Below are 26,360 nucleotides of genomic sequence, written 5' to 3' on the forward strand. Positions count from 1 at the left end.
TGGGGTACACTTGACGGTGGTGGCCAGCTACATGTTAGTACTTAACAGAGTTGGGGTCCTGGAACAGCTGGGTTTCTTCTGAACAGGCAGAAGGGGGAGCTTTCACTGATCGGTAAACTGATGGCAGGGTGGCAGAGGTGGCAAAAAAGTGGAACCAGAGAAGATAGTAATCTAGGTAGAAGAGCTCCTCAGAGAGTGTCCTTGGGATGCCTCATGGCAGGGAAATGGGGGAGCAGCTGACAGCACACAATGTCAGTCAGAATAGAAGAGCTGCTCAGACATTGTCCTTGGGATGCCACATGGCAGGGACATGGAGAGCAGGCGAGAGGCCAGCAAGGGTCCAGAGAAGTGGAACAGCCCTTGCAGCCCGGGCTGGGTCTGATGGCCGCCAACAAGGTCGGTAGCAGGGTAAACCTAGAACCCACAGAACCCGAGACACCTGCAAAAAAGCCATCATGCAGAGGAGTGCTATCAGCCAGAAATGGAGGTAAAACCAGTGGACGATATTCAGAGGGATAAATGTAATATGTAATGAGCAAACGTGGGTCGCAAATGGCCAACCAGTAAGTTGCAAGATGTATAATCCATGTTTTGTAATAAACTGCTGCCTTTATGCACCACGAACCTTTGTCCCCTGAATGTTTGGCATGAAGGCGACGATGCATTGTATGTCCAAGTAGGACAGGGGAACATGCACGCCTGAGAGGGGTTATGGAAATAACCTGTGAAGAAAGTTACAGAGCCATTCACATGCATGATCTTCAACACCGAGATCCTTGAAACTATATAAAAGAATCAAGGAGTTTACATTATTCTAGGCTGCTGATAGAGCCAGCAACTTCAGTGCTGCAGGAATGTAATTGTGGGCACGTCGGCATAAGTTATCAAGCACAGAGACGGCCACTGTTTCTGTATTACCGCATGGCCCAAAGCCTACTTACACAGGATGCAGTAGTAGGTTGTTGGTTTAAAAAAAAGCCAATAATTAATGAAAAGTTTTTTCCAACAATTTTGTAATATAAGCCAACTGTGAAATTAGGCAGTAATTTGATAGGCTGACAGGATACAACGATGTTTTTTTTTTTTACAGTAGCAGTGTTACAAAAGCACACAACGTTAAGGTGCTCAGGTACCTTTCCATAACATAGAGAAGCATTAGCAACGGGTTCCAACCTATAGCAGATCTTTAAAAACTCTGAGTCAGTAGATTTACTCTCACTCACAAGTTTCAGAAAGTAAGTGCTTGCCAGAAAACAGAACATACTGTTATGCTTAGCTGCTATTATCGGAATGTGTCCCATGTGAATGAGGGTTCTGATAGGAAGGTCCATGTAGGGGCATACAGTCTGTAACAGCACATCTATTGTTAATGAAGTGTTCGATTCAATTCCCTTTATTTGTATGGTTGATAAAAATCATTACTAAAAGTAATTACATTCTCGTAATAAAAATACTGTGACATAGTTTCTATCATATCTATCAGCTAAAACATGAAATCATCGTGACATAATTACTGCCACTTCCACAAAATTCTTTGAGAACACATTATATAAATGTACACAATATTAAGTGACCAACTATTAAGTGACATTTAGCATCTTAGGCCTCTGTAAAATAGATACAGCGGCGAGTCTCTTGATTTTCTAATATTAAAAAAAATACTGCAGACACGTTTGGAACAGAAATAATACACCAAGAATGCAAATGTGTTTTAGTTTTGGGTATTGTTCGCGTGTAAATATAGTTCAGTTTCAGCTGTGCTGATTTAATGATGAGATTTTAAATATATTGCTAACCATGTTCCATGCCGCATAGGTCATGATGATCCCCAAGTCTCCTAGTGTACCAAATACGGACACACAAGGCGTTTTAGCTCTCCTTTAATAGGAGTCCTTGAATACAAAGCAGAGCTAAGCTAGTGGTAATAAACATCCAGCTTGATCAGAGGATCAGCCTCAGTGTCCTCAAATTCAGCAGGGAGATGAAGGTCTGGAGCTTCTGCTGAAGTCACTCCAGGTATGTGGCTTTGGTTGTCAAGTCTGACCAACAATCCATTTATGCTTCGCTTGAAGTCTACGAATAAAAGAAATAAGAAAATGATCCATCTGGGGGATGGGAAGGACAGGAGAGATAAATAAATAAACAAGAACTTAAACAAGTTATATCTAGTACATGCCCCATAAAATGTGAACGTGGGTTGGAGATAATTCTACTCTGGTTTTGAAGAGTCCCAAAGCTCATTAAATATATACCTGAGTGGATGCAATTGACTTTTAAAGTGAATTCAAATCTCTTAGCACGATTATATTAGATGATGTAACGTCGATGTCTAAGAGTAAGGGTGCTAGTAGGTCTATTGCGTCTGGACCTCAATGTGTGTTGAAGGGGCGGATGTTAAGAAACAATTTAGTATATTTAATGTGCTTTTGTAAATAAATGCCAGGTCACTGCCCAATTTCTGTGGTCTGTGAGAAATTTAAAGGTATCATTTCATTTAAAATTTGAGGTAACCCATTGTGAAGCCATGTCTATGTGATGCATAAAATGTAGAAATTCAACTCAACTATCAGATCATGAATGACGACATGGTTTTGCATAGACAAATTCAAGCAGGCATGGATAAAACCTACATGTAAATGAGATTTAAAATAGAGTGGAGTCGGAAATAAGGAAAGGTGTTTCCTTCAGATAAAGTCCTAGCTCGGCTAGATGTTGCCTAGTATCTTGCCCCAAAGCATAAGTGGTGAGAATAAAATATAAACATGCTCACAGCTATAATGAGGAAATGGTTTTACCATGTGTAAAACACAGTGGTGGCCGGCATAGCTCTCGGGTGGCGGGCCGGGGCGTCCCGGTCAAGCAAGAGGGTTATGAATATAAAAATAAAACATTACAACAAAAGTAAACTTACCTTTGCACCAGGTCTCGCGTCCCTGCTCCTGCTCTCCTTGTGGAACTCAAGGAACAGGAAGCAGACCCCACTGAGCAATCACAATGCTGCAATGCAGCGTAGTAATTGGTAAGCACCCAGGCTCACCTGACCAATCACAACGTTGCAGTGCAGTGTTGTGATTGGTTTTGAGCATCCTGGTTTGACGCTAAACCAGGGAATGGGGGCCTGGGCTTGTTCTTCAAGCAGGCTGTAATGAGGCCTGCATAGAGAATGGGGATAGTGAGCATGACTGGTTAAGTTTCTTCTTCGCACTTCTTAAAAGCAATGGGGTCATGCTCTTCCGCCATAGCAGAGGAGCCACCACTGGTTAAACAGGTAACAAGCAGAAAAGCCTGTCCGCAGTCTAGGCTAGAACAGATGCAAACTGGCTTGCCTTCAGTGCTCATGTTGTGCAATGAAACCCTGCTGTGTGATAGAAGTAGGCCCCATAGGCCTGAACCTTGGACCTCTGTATGAAAGCACTAGCTGACCAAAATGGCCACCACTGTAAAGAAATGATAGACATATACTGGATAGTATATATGACTTCTGTCCAGCCGGACAGAGTTTTTTATTTTTCAATTTTTCAGGTTAAGAGTGTAAGTATAATATTTATACAAAAGTGGGCACAACCTGTGACCCACAAAGGACAAGACAAAACATATGACAAAACAATTATGTAAAAGCGCACAAAAGCGGTCTGTACTATTAATCCGTTTTACAGACTGGAATTAAATCATAGCAACCCATTGTTTTACAAAATACGTAAATTCAAACAAATATATGGTGCAATAAGGTCGACGGCGTTTCGATGCAATTCCTAAATACATGCATCATCATCAGGACAAAAACTGGTGTGTCAAGTTTGTCTTGAGAGTTTTTTACAATTTCATTACCCCTTAACTGTGCATAATAGCATTCCTGGGGGTACTCGGACTTTCATGCGTGGTTAATAGCTGTGAGAGCCAAAAGCTATCTGTCAAAATGTACCCGCGTGTGAGAGATTACTCACATCGCCTTCGCCGGGGATCGCTTCCCCGCCAGAACCCACCTGTCCTGCTATCAAGCAATGCCCGAACTATAATCCTGTTATGGATTTTCGAATCGCCGAGAACACGAGCACAGCTCCAATATTTTAATTCCCAGTGTAATCTTACCGGCGAAGGCTTTTACATAATTGTTTTGTCATATGTTTTGTCTTGTCCTTTGTGGGTCACAGGTTGTGCCCACTTTTGTATAAATATTATACTTACACTCTTAACCTGAAAAATTGAAAAATAAAAAACTCTGTCCGGCTGGACAGAAGTCATATATACTATCCAGTATATGTCTATCATTCCTTTGATCTCTAATTACTAGGGTCCTCTGTTCTGTAAAATATACTACTGCCCAAGGACCCTAGTGGCATTCCTTTTGGGTTTCCCTTGTTCTTTGAAAATACCACTGTAAAGAAAGGCTAAGGGCCTGATTACGAGTTTGGCGTATGGGATTCCCCCCAGGCTGCATTTACACTTTAATGTCGGCCGCGCACCTTTCCTCAGACGAGTCGTGTCTAAAGGAAGTGGCGCGGCTGCCATTATAGTGAAAATGATGGATTGATGCTTTGCACCATAGTTTCTAGCAATGTACAGTGACCTCCTGGAGCTTTCCTAGAGGTGATCCTTGGCAGAGTTTATATCAGTGGATGCAGGTTTCTACCAAGGCCTCTGGAATAAAAACCTTTAGTAAGGATGGCTGCCTGCATGTATCGATTCCCACATGCACCACTGCATGCAGATGCGCTTCACAACAATTTAGGGATGAGGAGTATATCATTGATTGGCTTTGAAAATTAGGAAAGTTGACAAAGCATGTCTATGTATTGCTTATCGGGACAATTCGATATGTTCATATCCTCTGCCAGCAATGAAGCACAACATAATTCAGGGTACACGCTGCAGTTTACCTGTAAATACATTGATTGATTTCTTTAGTAGATTATAAATATACTAGCAGCCCGCCCCGACGTTGTCCGGGAGCAATCAGGCTTACAGCGTAGTGCTCCTCCCTGCGCTCCAAAGTTTAACTTTCCTCCCCGCGCTCCACAATCCAAGGGCCCCTAAGCACCTCCTCAGCCCACCGCGGGCGTTCGGTGGCAATGAGGATTAAAGCCCGCTCCAGTCACCGCTGTTCACCTCTCCTCCCCGCTATCCTGTCCACCGCTCCAGTTTACCGCTCCTCCCAGCCCGCTCCAGTCTGCAAAGGCAATGAGGCTTACAGTCCGACAAATTTTACCGGTCCTCCCCCAAAGTTTACCGCTCCTCCGTTTGACGTACCTCAGCCGCTCCAGTCACCGCTGTTCACCGCTCCTCCCCGCTATCCTCCATTTTACCGCTCCTTCCAGCCCGCTCCAGTCTGCAAAACTTCAAGCTGTTCACCACTCCTCCCCGCACTCCTGATGATGTCAGCACATTAGTGCACACGGCCGGCGCTACTTCGAAGGGACTACTTTTTTTTGTAAGTATATTTTTTAAAGAAGGTATATTTTTTTGGGGTATATAGCCTATGTCACTCTGCACACCCTGCCAATTCCAATGATGTATTGGGTGTTTGGATTGGCGCTGTGGTTCCCGAGTTTACCCGCCTCAAAGGTTCCCAGTTCTTACTTTATAATAGTAGTATAGATAATCATAATAGAACAAGCAAAATGAAACATTAAACTGTAGTACACATTTCTTTTTTTTTTTTTTTTACCCCGCCCTCCCCCCCCTCAAACCCCTCCTCCCGGTACAGGTAACAATTTGAAATTTGAAAATTAGCAGTTAAAGAATAAAAAATTATAAAGAAAAATAGGAAAATACAGGCTTCAAAGAATAAGAAGAATATGTAAAAAAAAAAACACATTGTTACATTCCTAAAGAACTCAATACATCTCGGTTACATTATTGATCTATGCTGGGCTCACTAGCCATAATCTAACTGGGTCCCACATTTTTCACCCCTTTATTTTTTTCTTGATACCTTTCCGGCTATAAATGGCAATTTCAAGATTATATGTAGCATCCGCCACTGTTGAAATGTGGGTGGATATTGATCCAGCCATGCGGAAGTCAAACAGATTATTAAGACTGCCATAGCAATATATATGAGTTCCTGCATGGCAATAGGTCTGGTAACTCAATCTACCCCTAACATGATTTCTGCTGTGCTGATCTCTATATTGACTTCAAATATTTCAGATAGGAAGTTGGAGATTTCTCGTTTAATATTATCTAAAGTATGACATGTAGCCAGCATATGTATCAGATCGGCTTTAGGTCTATTGCATCTGGGGCAGAGAGTCCCCTTCCCCTCCCCCCATTTTGAAATTTTTTCGGGTGTATAATAAAGGTCGAAAAAAGTTTTGTATGTTAATGTTATGTTAATGGGGTAACTTATATAGCGCACGGCTACTCCAAGGAGTGTCCCAGCGCTTTCTGACCCGTAGCTGAGAAAGAAAGATGTAAAGAACAGAAACATAACAAATTACTGCTTGTAATAACAAATTACTGATTGTAAAGCCAAGAACTGAACTGTAGAACTGAGCTTGTAGCTTGGTGGACATTAGAATAGAGCTGGATAGTTCGAGTGCTTTGTGGGCTAGATCCTCTGTAATATTGATCCTATTTTGCTAATTATTTGCATGTTTATCACCATCGTCTGGTAGTACAGCAATTAGGTCTTTATAAATGTCTCCAATTTTTACCCTGGCCGAGCTGACCACAGTGTTAACTGTGGGGATTTTCTTAAAGCAACCATTGGGTCCCCCCTTTTTGAGAATAAAGTCTCTTGATTGTAAAAACTTTAAAAAATCATGCGAATTCAGTCCATATTTATTTTTTAACGATTCAAATGAACAAAAACCAGTGGAATCGTAAAATGAGCCGAGTTGCGAGATTTCTAAACTAACCCATCGCCGCATACAGGAATCCAAAAAAATTTCAGGCAGATTGGTATTGTTTTCTATCGGAGTATAAAATGAAAACCTGCCTATCGCCAGATGTTTCCGAACCATGTTCCAAACTGTGTAAATATCCTTGAGTGTTTTAAATCGTTCTTTTTTTAGATGGCATTCATAGGGTAGTTTCCAAAGGTGGTTATTGGCGTTATTACCCAAGATTAGTTCCTGTGGAGTTGGAGCCGGACAAGTGGACGTTGAGTCTTGTTTGGGGATTAACAGTAAACTACTGTATTTGATGGTTGTAGCCCACCAATAGAATTTGAAATTAGGGAGGACTAGGCCACCTCTATCCCTTGAGTGTGTGATATGTTTATAGGCTCTTCGTGTTTTTCCATAGCCCCAAACGAAGCGAGATAGCATATTATCTATTTCATTAAAAAGTGATAGGTCAAAGTTAAGACAGATTGCCCGGAAGAAGTACAAAAATTTGGGCAGAAAAACCATTTTAATGAGATTGCATCTTCCGATTATTGTTAAATGCAGGTTGTGAAGTCTCGATAAGGTTTTATTTGTCTGTTTCACTAAAGGGTCTAGGTTCAGGGTCACTAGTTTATTCAGATCGGATGTAATATTAACGCCGAGATATAATGCATTATCAGTAACTCTTGCATCGTCCACACTGATGTTATTATTTATTACAATCTGGGTTTTAGTTTGATTTAATTTGTATCCCGAAATCTCCCCGAACCTTTTAGCTTCTTCCTCCATTATCCTAGCTGTTGTAATTGGATCAGATGTAACAATCGCAATATCATCTGCGAAGGCTAGAGTTTTAATTTCATCATTCGATGTCTTAATGGGTAGTATGGACGGATTCATTTCTAGCTTTGCGATAAAGGGATCGATGTACATGGCGAAGAGTAGGGGAGAACAAGGACACCCTTGTCTTGTACCTCTAGTCACTTTGATGATGTCCGAGGTGACCCCATTGATCACAACGACCGCTTCGGGAGCGATATACATTTTCTGTACTGCTTGAATAAAATGATCCCCGATCCCACTCTTTGCCATGACCGACCATAAATATTGCCAGGAGACCCTGTCGAATGCTTTTTCAGCATCTAACAAAATTAGACCCATAGGGTCTCCTGCTACCTCGGCAATGTCAAAGAGAGTTATCACCCTCTGGACGTGATCTGTGGTTGATCTTCCAGGGATGAACCCCTGTTGTCTAGCGGATAAAATTTTATGAATTAAAGGTGCCAATCTGCTTGCTAACAGTTTGGAATATATTTTAGAATCGTTGTTAATTAGGGTAATAGGACGGTATGTGCCTAGTTCTGTCGGATCTTTATTTTTTTGTGGGAAAACTATAATTTTTGCACATGCCCAAGAAGCCGGAGGATTTCCATTCATGAAGACCTGGGTAAACAACTGGGTTAGGATGTCTTTGAGTGAGCTACTGAATCTGACATAAAATTCCACAGGAATACCGTCTAGCCCTGATGCCTTGCCAGATGGAAGACTGCATATGGATAGTAAAATTTCTATCCAGTCTGGAGTTTCAGCGAGAATTCCCTCATCTGCCTTGGATAGGCAGGTCCTTATTTCCGAAATGAGATACTCATCGATTTTATCTTGTTTAATATCTGTTTCAGAATAAAGCTCTGCATAATATCTCCTAAAGGCATCCCTAATATCGTTTGTATCATGAGTTAGGCCGAGAACAGGGTCTCTTATAGCTTTGATCATATTTTTAGAATTTTGTTCTCTTACACTAATAGTTAATTGGTGCCCTACCTGTTCACTCCATTCATAGATTTTTTCCCTATTTGCTGTAGCTTTGAGGATTGCTTTACGAGTGAATATTTCAGATATTAAGTTTTTTGCTATCGCTACATCTCTAATTGCCTCTTCAATGTTGTTCCCCCCTTGAAGTAGTCTAATTAGATCTTCTTCTTTCCTGGCCAAATTCTCCTCTAGATCTTTTAAGTTTTGTTTGGCTTTTTTGTTATTTTGGATAGAAAATCTGAGGGTTTCCCCCCTTATCCCTGCCTTTAATGAGTCCCATACCACCTCTAGCGGGGCGCTACCCATGTTGAAACCTAAAAATTCTGGGATCCATTGATCCATATGAGTACAATATTTATCGTTGGCTAGCAGAGCTCTTTCAAAGGTCCAGTTACTGCGATCAGATTTAATAATGTCAATATCAAAACTCATAAGCAGAGGATTATGGTCTGAAAAAACCCTCGGCAGCCTATTTATAGAGCATTTGGATAGAATTACATTGGAGATGAACATATAATCCAATCCAGCCAGTTTGCGATAGGGGTGGGAAAAAAAAGTATATCCATGGTTTTGCGGTGTTTTCATCTCCCAACAATCTACCAGCCGGTGAACATGACAGAGTTCCACCAAGGCCTTATATGTTCTAGGTTTCTGGCCTTAATATTTAAATGTTAGTTCCGAAAGCCAAATTGGTGGGAGATTGATGTTAATATCCCCACACATGATCATAGGAACAGGCCAGTGTGCTAATTTGTTAGATAGGAACTGTAACAGTGTTGGATCATCTGTGACGTTGCCATAGATTGAAGAGACAGTACATTTTTTCCCACTTGTTCATTGACACTCTGTAATAGCCAATCTACCAGATGGATCTGAAGCTGATCTTAAAAAACTCAAACCCCCACCTCGCGGAATCGGTACGACCGATGTAGCTGGTAAGAGGACACAGCACCCTTGATGAAGTAAATTGAAGTGTTTTGAGGTGTATGGAGGGACAGAGACACATTTCCCATATGATAAAACACCTGACAAATCTATTTCTTCCCTTATTTACTTCACAGTGTGCGACAACAGAGGCATATAACTGCCCATGCCTGAAAGATTTTATCTCTATAAACGTAGAGTGAGACATACTTAGAACGAAAGATTATCGCTATTTTATACTTTTTTTAAGTATCTGTGTGCCACCCTCTTTGTTATTTTACAGGCACTGTGTGGTGTGATTGTTTGTTTGTACTGACTGCATTACCTGACTCCTCTTTGTTTGAAAGAGACACAACAAGGTGTTGAAGGTCATTTTTGGAGTGTTGATTACACTAAGCGTGTTTTTATGTGATTTGCAGGCTCTGGCAGGTGCCTGTGTGTTCCATGCTAAGTAATCATTCATGCCTTAAATATAAAAATTCTTCCTAATTCCTATGAGTACACTCGACTAATTGGGATAGGACAGTAAGAAAAGGTTTGGGGTAAACTTTGTCCTAATGAAAGCTGGGTATCCATAGAGGACTCTGGGAAACGGCTGAAACATGTTGACAACAATAAAGATGGATGGCGATTTATACCCAAAAGCATCTTCATATTTACTTTTTAACCATAGCAGGGACACCCAAAATAAAGGGTTATCGGGTAGCCCTTAGTTATTTTTATTTCTAAACGGAGTTCATGAATGATTATCTTTTTCGGCTAATTGATAGCCTGCTGAGCAATTTGTCATGTTTTTGCATGTTCCTGACCCTATGTCTCATGCTAGTGCTCCACACTTACGTGAATATGTAAAAAGACCATAGAGACTCATGGTGACATTGTGCCTCGCAGAGCACATAATATATGGCAATTATTAGGTAAGCATACAAGATCCGAGTTGATTTTGTAACAAAATGTCACATAGTTCTTTACCAAGAAACCTTATTCTAACAGGATTAGGGCTATAGTAGCAGTGCTTTTTGGAAACATTTACATAATTTAGATCTGCAGGACAGCCACATGGAAATCCAAACATGCCTTCTAAAATAGTTTTTCCTTAAATTCTGATCTCCCTGAAAGGAATGCAACCATTTAATGTTTTTTATTAGCTATTAAAATCCTGATTTTTCCTGCTTTCTGTTTGGTTACTGCTTAGTATTCAATTCTAACCATATGACTATAAAAAAGATCCTTTCCTGTAGATGAGGATATTACAAATGTGAGAAAAAAGTACCCAGGCAAATTTCCTGAACCAACTGACACATGAAGAAATAAATCAGTACATATTTAAAGAAAGATACTGCACCATTGCATGTACATATAAAGATACAAATTTAATAACATGATATTGAATAAAATTGATTCTTAATTATACAAAAAAAGATAAAAAAGATTAGTGGCATATAACAATATGCATATCTTCAATCAGATGAATAGTTCATTGGGTATAAAAGACAGATGGTTTCCTGTTTTTTGTCGACGCGTTTCGACACTTATGTGCCTTCCTCAGGACTGTACCATCACACTGTAAAAAGATTTTAAAATTGATTTTACAAATATTGTATTACTATGTACATAGCAATTAGTGCCTAGATTTTTCTAACATGTGCTCATAGTTGGTTTTTTCCATCATTGATAATACCGACTTTTAACATATCCTAAACAATTTAATACATCTGCCCAAAAGACGAGTACAGTGCGTTAAAAAAGGACTCATTATAACAAATGTTATCTAACTAAAGACACCATACTGGTCATTTATATCTATTCATAGTATCGTGTATATAGCCAATGTCACACTCTAAACAGTAAGAACAGATAAAGAAAGAAAGAAAGAAGGAAAACGATGCACAAATGGCATAGATATATGGCTTACTAAGATAGAGAGAGCATGGAAGGTCTAGATATATGGCCCCTTTCAGATATGAAGATAAGGACCTAACTTTAGGTGTTGCACACTATTCTATATAGAGAATGTTATTTCTGACAAGTTGATATATGGTGTAGCAATATATAGCATTGCTATGAGGGTGAGGTTGCACTGTATTTCACCTATTTTCTTATTGCTATTCTATTTTGGACATAGTTGTGGCATTTATAATTTAAGAGAAGAGCTTACCTATTATAAGCAAGCGAACATATTTGATGCGATGAAAACAGTAATCAAAATGCCATCTAGGTCAGTATGCGGATTGATGGAGAACCTGCATAGTAAAAACATTATTGCTTTAATGTGCGTTTTTTGATTGAGCCAGTTTAGGTAGGGGATCTTCTAATTGCAGGAGCATTTACCTGATTATTAACCGGTGCTTAGACTTGATAGAATACTTAGAAAAATAGCTCGAATAATTTCATTCATATACTGGGCTGCTTCTATTCGCCTCGCTGGGACAAACAAAAATGGTCTGATTACTTGCATGGTAATGATATTTTGTTCTAATACGAAGGTGGAATACATAGTAGACGGCAATATTCTTTCATGAAAACAGCCATTTTTTCGCTTCCTGCCCCTCTATTTATGTATATGTTTTTTACCTTGCTGGGACAAACAAGAATGGTCTGATTTTTGGCACAATAATAATGTTTTGTGCCAATAAAAAGGGTGAAGTAAATAGTAGGTAGCAATATTCTTTGATAAAGACAACCATTTTTTGCTTCCCTGCCCTATATTTATATGTTTGCTTATTTAGGTAAGCTATTCTATTCTCTATGCTGCTTATTACTAAATACTTGTAAACATGTGTATCTACATATCGATATCACGCTTATTTTCTCTATTAAATTTGTATCGCTCTGAGTTCTGTATTAGTCTTACCCCGTATTTGCAGGTGGTTCTCATGCGCTTTGATTTCTAAGCCGTGTGTATAATTACACTGTATGTCTGGTTATTGGTCGCGCATCTGTAATGAGTTTGAAGTGAACATTAACCATCGGCTCTTACATATGTAGTGCGCTTTAACATAACGAGCATGACTGTCATATTTACCTATTAGTGGTTCGATATACTTTGCTGGCGACTTCCGATAGTAATGTTAGTTTCAAGTTCTTATAATTGTATGAATTTAAAAAACGAGGCAAATTTAAATTACAAATTGGAATACAATTTAACCAAGGATACAATTATGAAATAAACGGTAAGGTGATACATTGGGCAAGCACAATATATTGACAAAACCAGTAAATATAGGCCCTTTCCCTTTAAAAACGCAGTGGTACGTAAAAAGACCAATAGACTGGCACGGTATAAAGACCAATAGAAATCGGCAAAACAAACTCTTTGCCGAAGTGACAGAAAACGTGAAAACGCCGTGGTGCACGGTCCGTGCAAGCGAGTAATAACGCAGGTAAGAGTAAACCTAGCCCCCTTCCTAATGTAGTGCAGATGTCGCCACATGCGCTTGATATTGGAAAATAGACAATAAATAACGCTAGTGTCAACATGTTATGTTTCAGACTGCCCGACCTGTGTGACATCTAGCAGTAATTACCGAAACGGGATTGTGATGGTGAAAACCCTTTTTCTGGTAAATAAATGGTTACGAAAATCTAAATGAAGCCTTTAAAACTATTTAGTTATAACGTTAGAGTAATATCATGATTAACAGGACACATTGAATGCTGTCTTATTTTTGTAGACGATAAGAACCGCCACACTGCTTTAACCTCTGAAACTATTACCTAAACATTACTATCGGAAGTCGCCAGCAAAGTATATCGAACCACTAATAGGTAAATATGACAGTCATGCTCGTTATGTTAAAGCGCACTACATATGTAAGAGCCGATGGTTAATGTTCACTTCAAACTCATTACAGATGCGCGACCAATAACCAGACATACAGTGTAATTATACACACGGCTTAGAAATCAAAGCGCATGAGAACCACCTGCAAATACGGGGTAAGACTAATACAGAACTCAGAGCGATACAAATTTAATAGAGAAAATAAGCGTGATATCGATATGTAGATACACACGTTTACAAGTATTTAGTAATAAGCAGCATAGAGAATAGAATAGCTTACCTAAATAAGCAAACATATAAATATAGGGCAGGGAAGCAAAAAATGGTTGTCTTTATCAAAGAATATTGCTACCTACTATTTACTTCACCCTTTTTATTGGCACAAAACATTATTATTGTGCCAAAAATCAGACCATTCTTGTTTGTCCCAGCTAGGTAAAAAACATATACATAAATAGAGGGGCAGGAAGCGAAAAAATGGCTGTTTTCATGAAAGAATATTGCCGTCTACTATGTATTCCACCTTCGTATTAGAACAAAATATCATTACCATGCAAGTAATCAGACCATTTTTGTTTGTCCCAGCGAGGCGAATAGAAGCAGCCCAGTATATGAATGAAATTATTCGAGCTATTTTTCTAAGTATTCTATCAAGTCTAAGCACCGGTTAATAATCAGGTAAATGCTCCTGCAATTAGAAGATCCCCTACCTAAACTGGCTCAATCAAAAAACGCACATTAAAGCAATAATGTTTTTACTATGCAGGTTCTCCATCAATCCGCATACTGACCTAGATGGCATTTTGAGTACTGTTTTCATCGCATCAAATATGTTCGCTTGCTTATAATAGGTAAGCTCTTCTCTTAAATTATAAATGCCACAACTATGTCCAAAATAGAATAGCAATAAGAAAATAGGTGAAATACAGTGCAACCTCACCCTCATAGCAATGCTATATATTGCTACACCATATATCAACTTGTCAGAAATAACATTCTCTATATAGAATAGTGTGCAACACCTAAAGTTAGGTCCTTATCTTCATATCTGAAAGGGGCCATATATCTAGACCTTCCATGCTCTCTCTATCTTAGTAAGCCATATATCTATGCCATTTGTGCATCGTTTTCCTTCTTTCTTTCTTTATCTGTTCTTGCTGTTTAGAGTGTGACACTGGCTATATACACGATACTATGAATAGATATAAATGACCAGTATGGTGTCTTTAGTTAGATAACATTTGTTATAATGAGTCCTTTTTTAACGCACTGTACTCGTCTTTTGGGCAGATGTATTAAATTGTTTAGGATATGTTAAAAGTCGGTATTATCAATGATGGAAAAAACCAACTATGAGCACATGTTAGAAAAATCTAGGCACTAATTGCTATGTACATAGTAATACAATATTTGTAAAATCAATTTTAAAATCTTTTTACAGTGTGATGGTACAGTCCTGAGGAAGGCACATCAGTGTCGAAACGCGTCGACAAAAAACAGGAAACCATCTGTCTTTTATACCCAATGAACTATTCATCTGATTGAAGATATGCATATTGTTATATGCCACTAATCTTTTTTATCTTTTTTTGTATAATTAAGAATCAATTTTATTCAATATCATGTTATTAAATTTGTATCTTTATATGTACATGCAATGGTGCAGTATCTTTCTTTAACTATGTACTGATTTATTTCTTCATGTGTCAGTTGGTTCAGGAAATTTGCCTGGGTACTTTTTTTTCACATTTGTTCTATGCCCTGACCCAGGAATTCAATCCGTTATCAGGGGGTCCTTTGTTACTTCACACGATGAGGATATTACATACATATAGCAATTATTTTCTACCCAGACACTATTGCTGCCCAACCCACATCGCCAATTCACAGATATCAGTGGGTATTACATTTTTATTTAAATAGTGATTCAGATTCTCTGATTGGCGAACAACTTTATAGAATTCTTCCAACTCTATATAGGATGTTGATTATTATTAAAGAGCATATCTTTGCCACACTGTGAAGACATTTAAAAATATGGTGGAAGTGTGTTCCACTGACCTCCAGGATGGAAGGGAGTGCTCCAGGTTGTGAATCTCAGAAGGGTAGCTGTTACAGACTGGGATATTTCCCTTCTACTCCTCCCCTTAACGCTTATGCCAAGTTTTGATCATTGGTGACTGAGGAGGTTCTAAATAACTTGTTTTGTTTTTCAGGCCTGACATGCTTGCACCAGGCAGTTCTGCACCAGCACTGGGGAATCCTGCAGTACTTGCTCGCCCTGGGGGCTGACATCAACGCCCAGGTGAGACAGGACTTTGTTAGTAAAAAAAAAAGCGGAAGAGACACTAATGGTGTATTTACATGTGATGGCCAGGGCTGAAAGGGGTTCTGAAATAATACGCCCTGTCGATGGCGAGCCACATGCTGCTCTGGCAGCGACATCTGTCGGCCAGTGATTGCTGTGCTACTGTTGCGTGCTTATACAGTGATACCGGGTTACCTAACTAGGAGTACTGCTCTTATAATGATGACTAGTGGCTACAACTGGGTATTCATCTGTTATAGTATGGTAATATTGTTATCACAGTGACATATGCTGTGGGGAGTGATATACTCTTTAAACAACTAGACCTGCTGGATGTAGCTAGGGGTGCTGGTGTTAAAGTGACACCTGCTGAACAAAGCATGTAACGTTGCTGTTACAGTTATGCCTGGTACCGGGGCTGCAGTCAACACTTTTACAGTGACACCTGCTGGTCGGGCTGAGGGAGTTAAGAGTGCTGCTGAAATCATGGTGATTTTGAGAAAAGCAGGGTGTCTATACGTGGGAAAAGTGAACAATGTAAACTGTGAAAGTCTCTTAAGAGTTAATCTCTAAGAGAACAGTGGGGAGTGGCGAGATGTATATGTGTGCTGGGTAGATGCGATTGTTTTTTTGTTGCGAGGATTGAAATAGATGCCATACACAGCAGATGGAGGATGTACGATGTTACAACGCATGCTTTACCACACATGCCTTTACAACGCAGGTTTTTCAACGCAAGTAGTTACAATGACTTGCGTTGGGGGGTGCTGGATAGTGAATAGTTTAATTTACTATTCCAACTCCAGTCCCCGTGGATAGTAGGGAAGGTGTTGCATAGTAAATTAAACTATTACCTACCCTACAGCCCCCCCAGCACAATTCGTTGTAATGACTTGCGTTGAAAAACCTGCGTTGTAAAGGCACTGCGTGGTAAATGTTGCGTCGTACAGGATGTTTCCCGCAGAGGCCTCTCAGTATGTGAGGTAAAAGAGAGTTTTCTCAGGAGAGAGTGGGAAAGAGAAAGGTATATCCAGAAAAGATGGTGATGATGGAGATTTTTTCGAATTGTGATTGGCAGAGTCATATGTATATGTATCAAGGACCCCCTGAATTAATGAATCTTACAATTCCTAGGCCAGGGAAATATACAAGAATGAAAAATAACAACCTAGGACATTTAGCGATGCAGATCACATGTAAATTGGACACGATATAAAAGATCGTGTCCAATTTACATGTGATCTGCATCGCTAAATGTCCTAGGTTGTTATTTTTCATTCCTATTGGCAGAGTCATATCCGGAGAGATTTAAATGATCTGCTTTACAAAGGTTGGTAGGGAGCAGAGAGTAATCTTGCTGATGATGGAAAGGGGAGTAATCAAAGAGGATGATGGGAAGGAGAAAGGTTCAAGGGTTATGGGGAGGTAAAGTGCCTCTTAGTGTTTGATCAGAAGGAGAGCCTCTCCAGGGAGGTTGAGAAGGAGAAAAGGATCTTGAAGTTAATGGGAATATAATGGGCTCCTTCGGGTGATAAGAAGGAAAGGGGCACTATTTTCCCCCCATCTTCTTGCTAACGTCTCTTGTCTTTACCCCAGGACCGAACGTGTGGTCGAACTGCGCTCCACCTGGCTGTAGAAATGGGTGATGCCAACCTGGTCGCCGTTCTCCTGGATCACGGGGCTGAGGTGGACCCCATCATGTACAATGGCTGCACCCCACTGCATCTTGCAGCAGGCAGGCTTAATATAAGCATCTGGAACATGTTGTGCCAGGCTGGGGCAGACCGTCTGTTACCCAACATGGAGGGTGAGACCCCACAGGACCTCGCTGATTCAAGTCGCCTGGTGAGAGGCTTTTGCAAAACTCAAAAATTTGAGTGTCACAAGAAAGGCTGTACAAAGCCCCTCTAATTTGTGGCCACTGGCATCGAGTTATGAATTGTACCAAATCCTTCTTTCTGTGGGCCCTACTATCTGAAGATGGAGAGTGGTAGAGCCTAATTTTGTAATAATGGCGTTAGGCCACTGATAATGTCATACCCTTAATTCTGTGACACTGCCTGGTCCTTTTTACTGTGCCACGTGGTGAGGACAGTGAAAGCAACATTGTTTGCCCGAGTTAATGATTGATGGCCATGCTGTCCCTTTCATTCATTCACCCTCGCATCAGACTGTGGGCAGGGTCAGAGCTTCAATATGCACCCGATCGCCCCTATAGTGTTAGAGAATGGTACCACCAACCCTTCTGCTCTTTTATGGCATGGGCATCATGTTTTCAACTGCTAGAGCATGCAGCGTACTAGCACTCTTTTCATCCTTTGCTCCATGGTATCTGCTAGTTGGAAGTATCTGTTCCATATTTCGTATCCCCCATGGTTTGAGTCTCAGAAGTGCCCACCTCTCCAACCCATGTGTTCTAGCATCTGTGCACGTGAATTGCTGGTGGCGTCTTTCTTTGCTCTCTGACAAAGAATATTCTTTGCCAGACACTTTATTCCGTGCTTTGTGGGAGCAGCGTGGCGATTCCATCACATTTGTTCAGTACTTCCAGATGTCTTTGCATGGGAATGGCAATCCTTTTAATTGCTGCACCTTGTTATCAGAGTATTGTTAGTAACAGACTAATTATCTTAGCCTGATATCAGAGCATGGTAGTGCCTGCCCTTAATTGTCAATTATCTGACATCAGGTCATTTATTTCCCTTTATTGTATGCCCTTGTGCCTAGGCAACCGAAAGAGCCAACCTTTCCACCACATATCAGGGTCGAGCCCATGATTACTGCTTCAGTCCAATCCCCCTAGTAGCGGTGCCTGGCCAGTGCCCCCCCTTCAGACAGTCACTCACTTCCTCCTCTGCCCTCTAGTTGTAGCGTCTGGGCAGTGATCCCTCCTTCAAACAGTCACCTGCTTTATTCTGTACCCACTAGGATTCTAGTGTGGGCAGTGCCCCTACTTCATACGGTCACCCACTTCATTCTTTGCCCTCTAGGATTAGAGTCTGGGCATTGCCCCTCGTTCAGACACTCACCCACTTCATTCTGTGCCCACTAGGAGTAGAGTTTGGACATTCCCCTCTCCTTCAGACACTCACCCACTTCCTTCTTTGCCCTCTAGGATTAGAGTCAGGGCAGTGCCCCTCCTTCAGACAGTCACCCACTTATTTCTGTGCCTTCTAGTAGTAGAGTCTGAACAGTGTACCCTCCTTCAGACACTCGCCCACTTCATTCTGTGCCCTCTAGGATTCGAGTGTGGGCAGTGCCCCTCCTTCATACTGTCACCCACTTCATTATTTGCCCTCTAGGATTAGAGTCTGGGCAGTGCCCCTCGTTCAGACACTCACCCACTTCATTCTGTGCCCACTAGGAGTAGAGTTTGGACATTGCTCTCTCCCTCAGTCACTCACCCACTTCATTCTTTGCCCTCTAGGATTAGCGTCGGGCAGGGCCCCTCCTTCAGACTTCATTCTGTGCCCTCTAGAAGTAGAGTCTGGACAGTGTCCCCTCCTTCAGACACTCGTCCACTTCATTCAGTGCCCTCTAGGAGTAGAGTTTGGGCAGTGCCCCTCCTTCAGACACTCACCCACTTCATTCTTTGCCCTCTAGGATTAGAGTCTGGACAGTGCACCTTCCTTCAGACACTTACCCACTTCATTCTGTGCCCCTTACTATCAGATCCCATGCAGCAGTGCCCCTTCATCTGTACCCGAGCTATCGCATTGCTGTAACTCACCTGCCGTACGCATTTCTCTTGCAGAGCTTTGCCATCTGTCAGTTTGACGACCTCACACTCTGGGGACGGCCGTACATGCCCGGGAAGCTGATCTGAGGGTCTACACCTGGAGCATACGAGTACTGTACCAGAAATCACCCCCACCAGGAAGAGAAAGACAGAGGGGCCTCCTGGATAGCATCAGCCCAGGAGTGACGGTGGCTGGTTGGAGAGCCGCAAGCGTGGACTGGGATCATCAGCCAGTGGTCTCGTGAAGGTGCTAGGACGCTGAGGACTCTGAGGGATTCCAGACAGGACTTTTTAACAGCGGATTTGTAGCTGGGCCCCCTGGAACTTGATAAAGCACTCTGTACTCAAAGGGGTCTAAATAACACCAAGGGAGTGGAGGAACCCGGACATAAGACTGGGTGCGCTCTACTGAAGATCGCCGGGTGTCAAGCAGCCCAGAAAAAAATACTTACTGGCTGTTCAAACTCCCCAGCACCCACAAACACATACCCATAGACACACATCAATGGAAATAGACACACTCACAGGCATAAAGACAAACCAGAGAAACACTTCTACAATAAAAGGAGTACAAACACCAACAAACAAGCATCAGCAAAGCCAAAAAGAGGCAGTAAAGCATGCAAACAGGCATACACAAATAATGTGTTAGTGATGGTGATAATAATTGTGGTAATAGTGGTGATAATAATGGTGATGGCTGTAATGTTGGTAGGGTAAAGCTGGTGGTGGTATTAGTAGTCATGGTAGTAAATGTAGTGGTGGTAATGTCACACACTTGACAAAAACACTAAAACAAGTCTGCTGCAGTTAAAAACAATTAATTGAGGTAAATAATTGAATGGGTGATGGTTGAGAGTATTTTTCGGATGTAAAATAGAACTTCATGTATCTCAATGCAGCACTCTAGAGAGCCAGTAGCACAAGCGTAAGACTAATGGTCATCTGGGTGGAACCAAAACCCAGTCAATGTATACATAATTTATTTTAAAGAAATGGCAGGAATATGTCTTACACACTTTGCTGTTAAACCGGATCTAAAAAAAACTCAGTGACGAGCATATGTGCATACACAAAGCTGTGCGTATACAGGGGAAAATACAGATACTTGTTTTAACAGTAAAAAATACTCTTAAGAAGAAACCTATAGTAACACATGCTTAATACTAAGACAAAGGGCAATAGGATATAATGGGATTAATGTTTTCGGGGGATGGTATATTTGTGACGGAGTAAACCATGTGCTAAGTTATAAATCAGGACCAAAGTCACTAATGCATCCAGAGAAACAAAAACACACTGCAAACGACAGAATTTCACAACACACACTCAATTGCACTCTATGCCAAACCACTCTATATTCCTACCTCTGAACATGCCATAAGAAGCACTCTCTAAGCCACCAGAAAAACACCACAGCCTCACAAACTCCCAACTACAATAAAGTACATTAACTCAAAGACTCACACATGTGAACACTCATAACATTGAAGTCAAAAACACTGATACATAATAATCTAACACAAATAGCTGCAATAGAGGTAAACATACTCACACAAAGGAACTTTAAGTTGAAATTGCACAGACCAACCATTTCCAAGCACATCGAAACATAGGAACACAAGAACTGTCAGTAAGGTTCACTGAGATATTATACAAACAGACACGGATAGAAAATAAAAGGAGATTTAAACGTATGATATTGTTACACTCTCTAGCTGACACTAACTTAAAAACACAAACTTGATTACATTTGGTAAAATTTTTTATAGACCTATCCATTCACAAATTCACTTTTCTAAAGAAAAGATTACTCTGGATAAGTGCACTCACACAAACCCAGTGAGGCAAATGTGACCAGTGTTACCTAGTGACCAGGCCACACAATATTCCTAGATGGAGTATTAGATAATACATATATAACGAAATTGTGCCTCCCGACCATTTTATTTACTCACTCATTTCTTCTATAACACAGTGTGAGCACTTCCATATCCAAGCGTATTATTCACCATTTTTTCATGAAACTAGACAACAGAAAAAACGCAATTTGGAACCATAGGTAGTTATTACATATGAAATTTAAACTACATATCTATAGACTGTATAACTCCCGCTCTGAGTGTGTTCCTATGTGACGGCAGGAAAAACATAGCACCCGTGAGACTGGAGAAGACAAAACTACAGCAGTGGAGTACTGGCTTCCCTGACAACTGTATGATCCCTGATCAGTCTGTGCCATGTTATTGGTACTAGAGACAAGCCTTTGGTCTTCGTCCTGTGGTCCTTGTGTGAGGGCATCCCTTACCTATCTCCTTTGAGGTATAACTCACTGGCGTTTTTTTCTTTTTTTAATCTGTAACAATTTTATTTTTGGGCCTGGCGTTCACCGATACCTTTTTGATTTTAGTAAAATTATATATGTGCAATGTTCTCACTGATAGGTGTTTTCAGCTAGCCCTCTTCATCCTTTGGTCAGCTGTTGTGGCATTTGCATTTTTCTTCCAACTACTACTTTATACAGATAATGGGTCCGTCCACTTCAGTCACTGGTTCACTTCATTGTGAGTGACGACACTTTGCTCTTTTACAAGTAGCGCATTCTCATACAAAGAAATCCTCTTTGGTGCCAGGAACTACTTTCTGGGTTTTGCATTCAAAAAATATTTTTCCTTTTTTTTTTTTTTGATATACTGGCTGGGGCCTTCAGTACCCCAACAATAACATGTTACAAAAACATTACTAAACAAACATTGGTAAAGTAAAAAGGCTGGCAGCCAATGCAAGACCTACTGACTTTGTCTAAGCTTGTTTTATAGAGTGATTCAGCATAGGGGACACACTCACATGCATGCCTGACTCAGGAACACTTTGCTCTGACCCCCCCCCCCCTGCCTTGATGTTGTGATCTGGAGCCACAGCAAGTTACACCACTTGATTTGACCCTGTATCAGGTACAACTCTTAAAATGCATCTGATCTTCTGACATAATTGTTGCAGCTCAATGGGATGTTTTCTGACCCACAATTTCACATCAAGCGGCTGACAGGTCCACTATAAACTAGGTAATAAAACTGCTTTTACCTAACAATATGGTGCAACATATACCAAGGTATAGAAGTGAATAGTCATTGATACATTGCAGACCAGTTTGTTGATTTATCAGCAGACTACGGTGATGTTTGAGTAAGAGCTTGCGTACGCTTTAAAAGTCTAACAACAACCCGGTTTTCGGACTGAATAATAGAAAATACAATATGGTAGCTTGAAGTTAGTATCCCAAAACTGGCTCCAAATTGTATTTAGCCAGGACTTTTAAGATTTGAGCCTGCACCGTGAGCCCATGTGCTGCTACTAAGCCCTTCACGCTGTAGGTCCCTCCCCTCTGCCGTCAGCACCTATGGCTTCTTTCACAGGCACCTACAACGGAACCCAAGAACTCAACCATGGCTTTTTTGAGTATCAATGTTACTCATAAAAACTGTGTTCACAGATATGATGAGAACAGGACATAATAAAATGAAAGTAGCTACATGGCATCCATGGAAGCACAGTTGTAGTTAGAAAAACAAGCACCTCATGTTTTCTTGCAAGTCGCCCAACCACAGACGTGTCCTAGAGATCCTAGAAGAGCGTACAGCTAAGCATACAGATAAACTCATTGATTGAATGACAAGCTCTGGGACACAGACACACCTTGTCAGACTCAAAAGCACACAGTTCCACACAGAGAGATATTACTTGGTGAGTCGCACAACTGGTGCACATAAGTGTAAGTGTGTTTATGTAGTGCAACATGACAAAATAAACAGCCAGAGATCCTTTTGGCACATAGTGAAAACAAAAACAGCACAAACCACTTATCAACACCAGAGGAGAACCACCAAAACTATTAAGGATATAGATGTATACATAGGTTGAGTTACACACTGACATTGATGCCACCTTGCACTCCTGTGAGAAACACTAATGTAACCCTTTATAATAGTGGCACACGGATATACAAAGACACCCTGAGAAAAACTGTCGCAGAGAGCGGTCAGCAGGCATGGAGCCTGAGGCGGACTGTCCTAGATGCAGGGTTCCCCTTGGGTAGTTTGGAACTGAGACATTCACATTTACAGCTGCACCTGCCGTGTGGTTGACGCAATCCCATCACTACCAACCTTCTGGAAGAACTGGATTATTGGGACATCTTCCTATTTCCAGACAACGTAGTCCAACTCCGCACAGCCTGGCAGTAACTCTGCAAACCATGTCTGCCCAAGAATAAAGAGTAATTTCTTTTCAGATATATTCTGTGTTCTCTTTTCTGCCACATTCACAACTTGTGGCTTGTGCATGAGTCTTGGTGAAGATGGCGTGAGCTAAAACCAGCCATGTAAAAAGTGTATATAGTCTCACCTATTGTGTTCACAGTGAGTCTGACCATCTTGAGGAGGTTTTTGTTGGTAGGGGAGCAATTTATATTAATATCTATCCTTAACAAGCATTTTCAATGCAATCGGTCTCACATTTGTTTGTGTTAGAGCATTTGGCATTGCAAATGGCAATGTTTTATTTTTACCCATGTGTTATGGAGTGTATGTATGTGCTGTGGAATTATGTGGGTTGGATTAGTTATTTGTGGAATTGTGTGGCTTGGAATTGCGTGTTGTGGAGTGATAGAAGTGGATTGGATTTGTGTAGTGGAATTATGTGGCATGGTGTGATGTGGAATTATGTGGCTGGTAATTACATGGTATTAATTGTACTGGAATTATGTGGACTGCGATTGTGTGTTATGTAGTGTAATTAAGTGGAATGGTATTTTGTGGAGTGGTATGTAGTGGAGTTCAATTATGTAGTGTGCTGTTTAATTTTGTGGCATGTAGTGGAATTGTGTGTTGTGGATTGGATGTATGTGGTGTGTTGTGACATTGTGTTGTTGAGTTGAATTATCTGGTTTTGTGTTGAATTATGTGGTATGGATTGGAAATGTGTGGTGTTGAAAAGTGTGGCCTGGAACTGTGTGGAAAGCTTTGCCTTTTTGGGGATTACTACTATCGATTCAAGCTCTCAAATGAAGGTTAATGCAAATGAGAAGTTAAACTCATCAAATGTTGGCATCTATGCATAAAGAAAGGGGATTTGCATACCTGGTGGTATGGGCATTAGGCTGGTGCAAAATATGGCTGGGATGGACCATAAACCTGGTATATAACAGTTGCACAGCTCATGGCTGAAGGCAGCTGGTATTTCCTCGTATGTTCTAGTAACTCTTGCTCTGCTTGGGACAGGCTATTGCTTCATGGGCAGCCCGCATCCCTAGACAATTGCAGGATTGGGGGCAGGTGCAGATGGTCGGCCGCAAGTTTCCCACACGTTTCTGATTTCAGCATAGAGGCCCAGTAGAATAGTAGCGGCTCTGTACTCAAGAGGCATTTAAACCACACGCTCTGACATGCCATGTCAACTGAAGGCCGGGGAAGTGAAAGAATACCCATACAGTAGATACAGCATGTCTTGAGAGATTGCGCATGCGCGCTACCTAGGCAAGACCTAAAAAGGTCGAGATCTCCCTGAGCCCACTCCTTTCCTCTGTAATTTGCCTGCAAATGATTTTATTTCCTCCTATTTAACAATAAGGGTTTTCATGATGATCCCAGGAATACAGCCCACCACCCTGCAGCACAAGCTTTTCAAAGCAGAAAAGCACCGAAAAAGCATATTTTCTCTTCTACTCCTTAAAGGTGGCCACTTCAACCAGCAGCAGACATATCAATTAAGCACCAGACGCTGCCAGGACAAATAGAGTTTTATCTGGTCATGCTTTAGTACATCTTCGGTTTTGTCTTTTCCTTCTAATCTGTTGTGTACAGGAAAACTGATAAAACAGGTGCAGGCAAAATCGCTGCTAAAAAACCAGCGGAAGGGGGGGGGGGGAGCGGAGGAGGTATACAGTAAGCTAGATAACGATTAGGTAAATATAAAGAGCTAAATATATGCGTAGGGGTCAGAAGAAAATCGGCCATGAATGAAGTGAGAGGTTTTCTACATGCACACACTTTGTTCTAAGAAACAACATCCTGAGAGTTTGACAGCAGCTAAATTTCAAGAGAACATATCAATGGGTACAAGTGCAGTAGGGTAAATTACTAACGATTACTAAATGAACATACACCAAAAAAACAGCAATTGTGAAGTAAATATACGGTAATTAAAAAATACAATAGAATTACGGTAGGATGACAGCAACATGCAAAATCATACAATAAAAGAACCAATAAAACAGCACATTGTTCGCTGTATTGAAGGTCTGTGTAAACCAGTCTTTTTAAGTGCTTTACCTACATTTACAAAACCAAATCTATTAGTGCAGCCCCATCTTTTGGAAAACCTGGCAAGTAACTAACTATTTAAAACAAGTTTGTGATGCAGTAGCCAAACTAGATGGGCCTGCTGTTCAGTGAAACTGTCATAAACCTCAGATTTCTAGGTTTTCAACTGAGGTGTTATAGATTTCATACTAATTACAGCGAACACATATTCTAAAATTATTAACTCGTTTTGTTAACAATAGTGTGGCACTCTGTAGTACTACAGCACTGGAATAAGTTGTAATTATCCAAAGCAATTATGCTCACATCACCAGCTCCAAAAATTGAAAAGTAGAGTTAGCCCTGATGGAACTTGTATCCTATGAGGGGCATGTAGATCACTTCAAAAAGTGTGTGTATCAACATAGCTATCATAAAATAGTCAAATTCCCCTAAGTACCAAAACATTTAACTCTGCTTTTGTGGGCAGTGGTAAGATTTTCTTGTGTCATGCTCGACAAACATATCTCCTATAACAATAATAAAAAAAATGCCACAGAATATAAAAAACTGCAACTGCTAAATTCCTTTAACTGGTTTTCTTAAGTACTCACACCTGCAAACCCGGTTGACCAGGATCGTCATGCAAACGTGAAAACAATTT

The 26,360-nt window shown here is 40.8% G+C and overlaps 1 protein-coding gene across 1 annotated transcript in view; it reads left to right on the forward strand.

Annotated features, from left to right (window-relative positions):
• LOC147692056 (NF-kappa-B inhibitor epsilon-like) overlaps positions 1-23,689 on the forward strand; it is a 105,100-nt gene extending 81,411 nt beyond the window's left edge. Inside the window, exons 4-6 of the mRNA XM_086938360.1 lie at positions 15,567-15,655; positions 17,255-17,503; positions 19,413-23,689. Coding sequence (XP_086794486.1) covers positions 15,567-15,655; positions 17,255-17,503; positions 19,413-19,484 — 410 coding nt within the window. The 3' untranslated portion in view covers positions 19,485-23,689. The remainder of the gene's footprint in view (positions 1-15,566; positions 15,656-17,254; positions 17,504-19,412) is intronic.
• Positions 23,690-26,360: the final 2,671 nt, after the last annotated feature.

The sequence above is a fragment of the Lissotriton vulgaris genome, chromosome 9 (assembly GCF_964263255.1).
Source record: "Lissotriton vulgaris chromosome 9, aLisVul1.2, whole genome shotgun sequence".
NCBI classification, from domain to species: Eukaryota; Metazoa; Chordata; class Amphibia; order Caudata; family Salamandridae; genus Lissotriton; species Lissotriton vulgaris.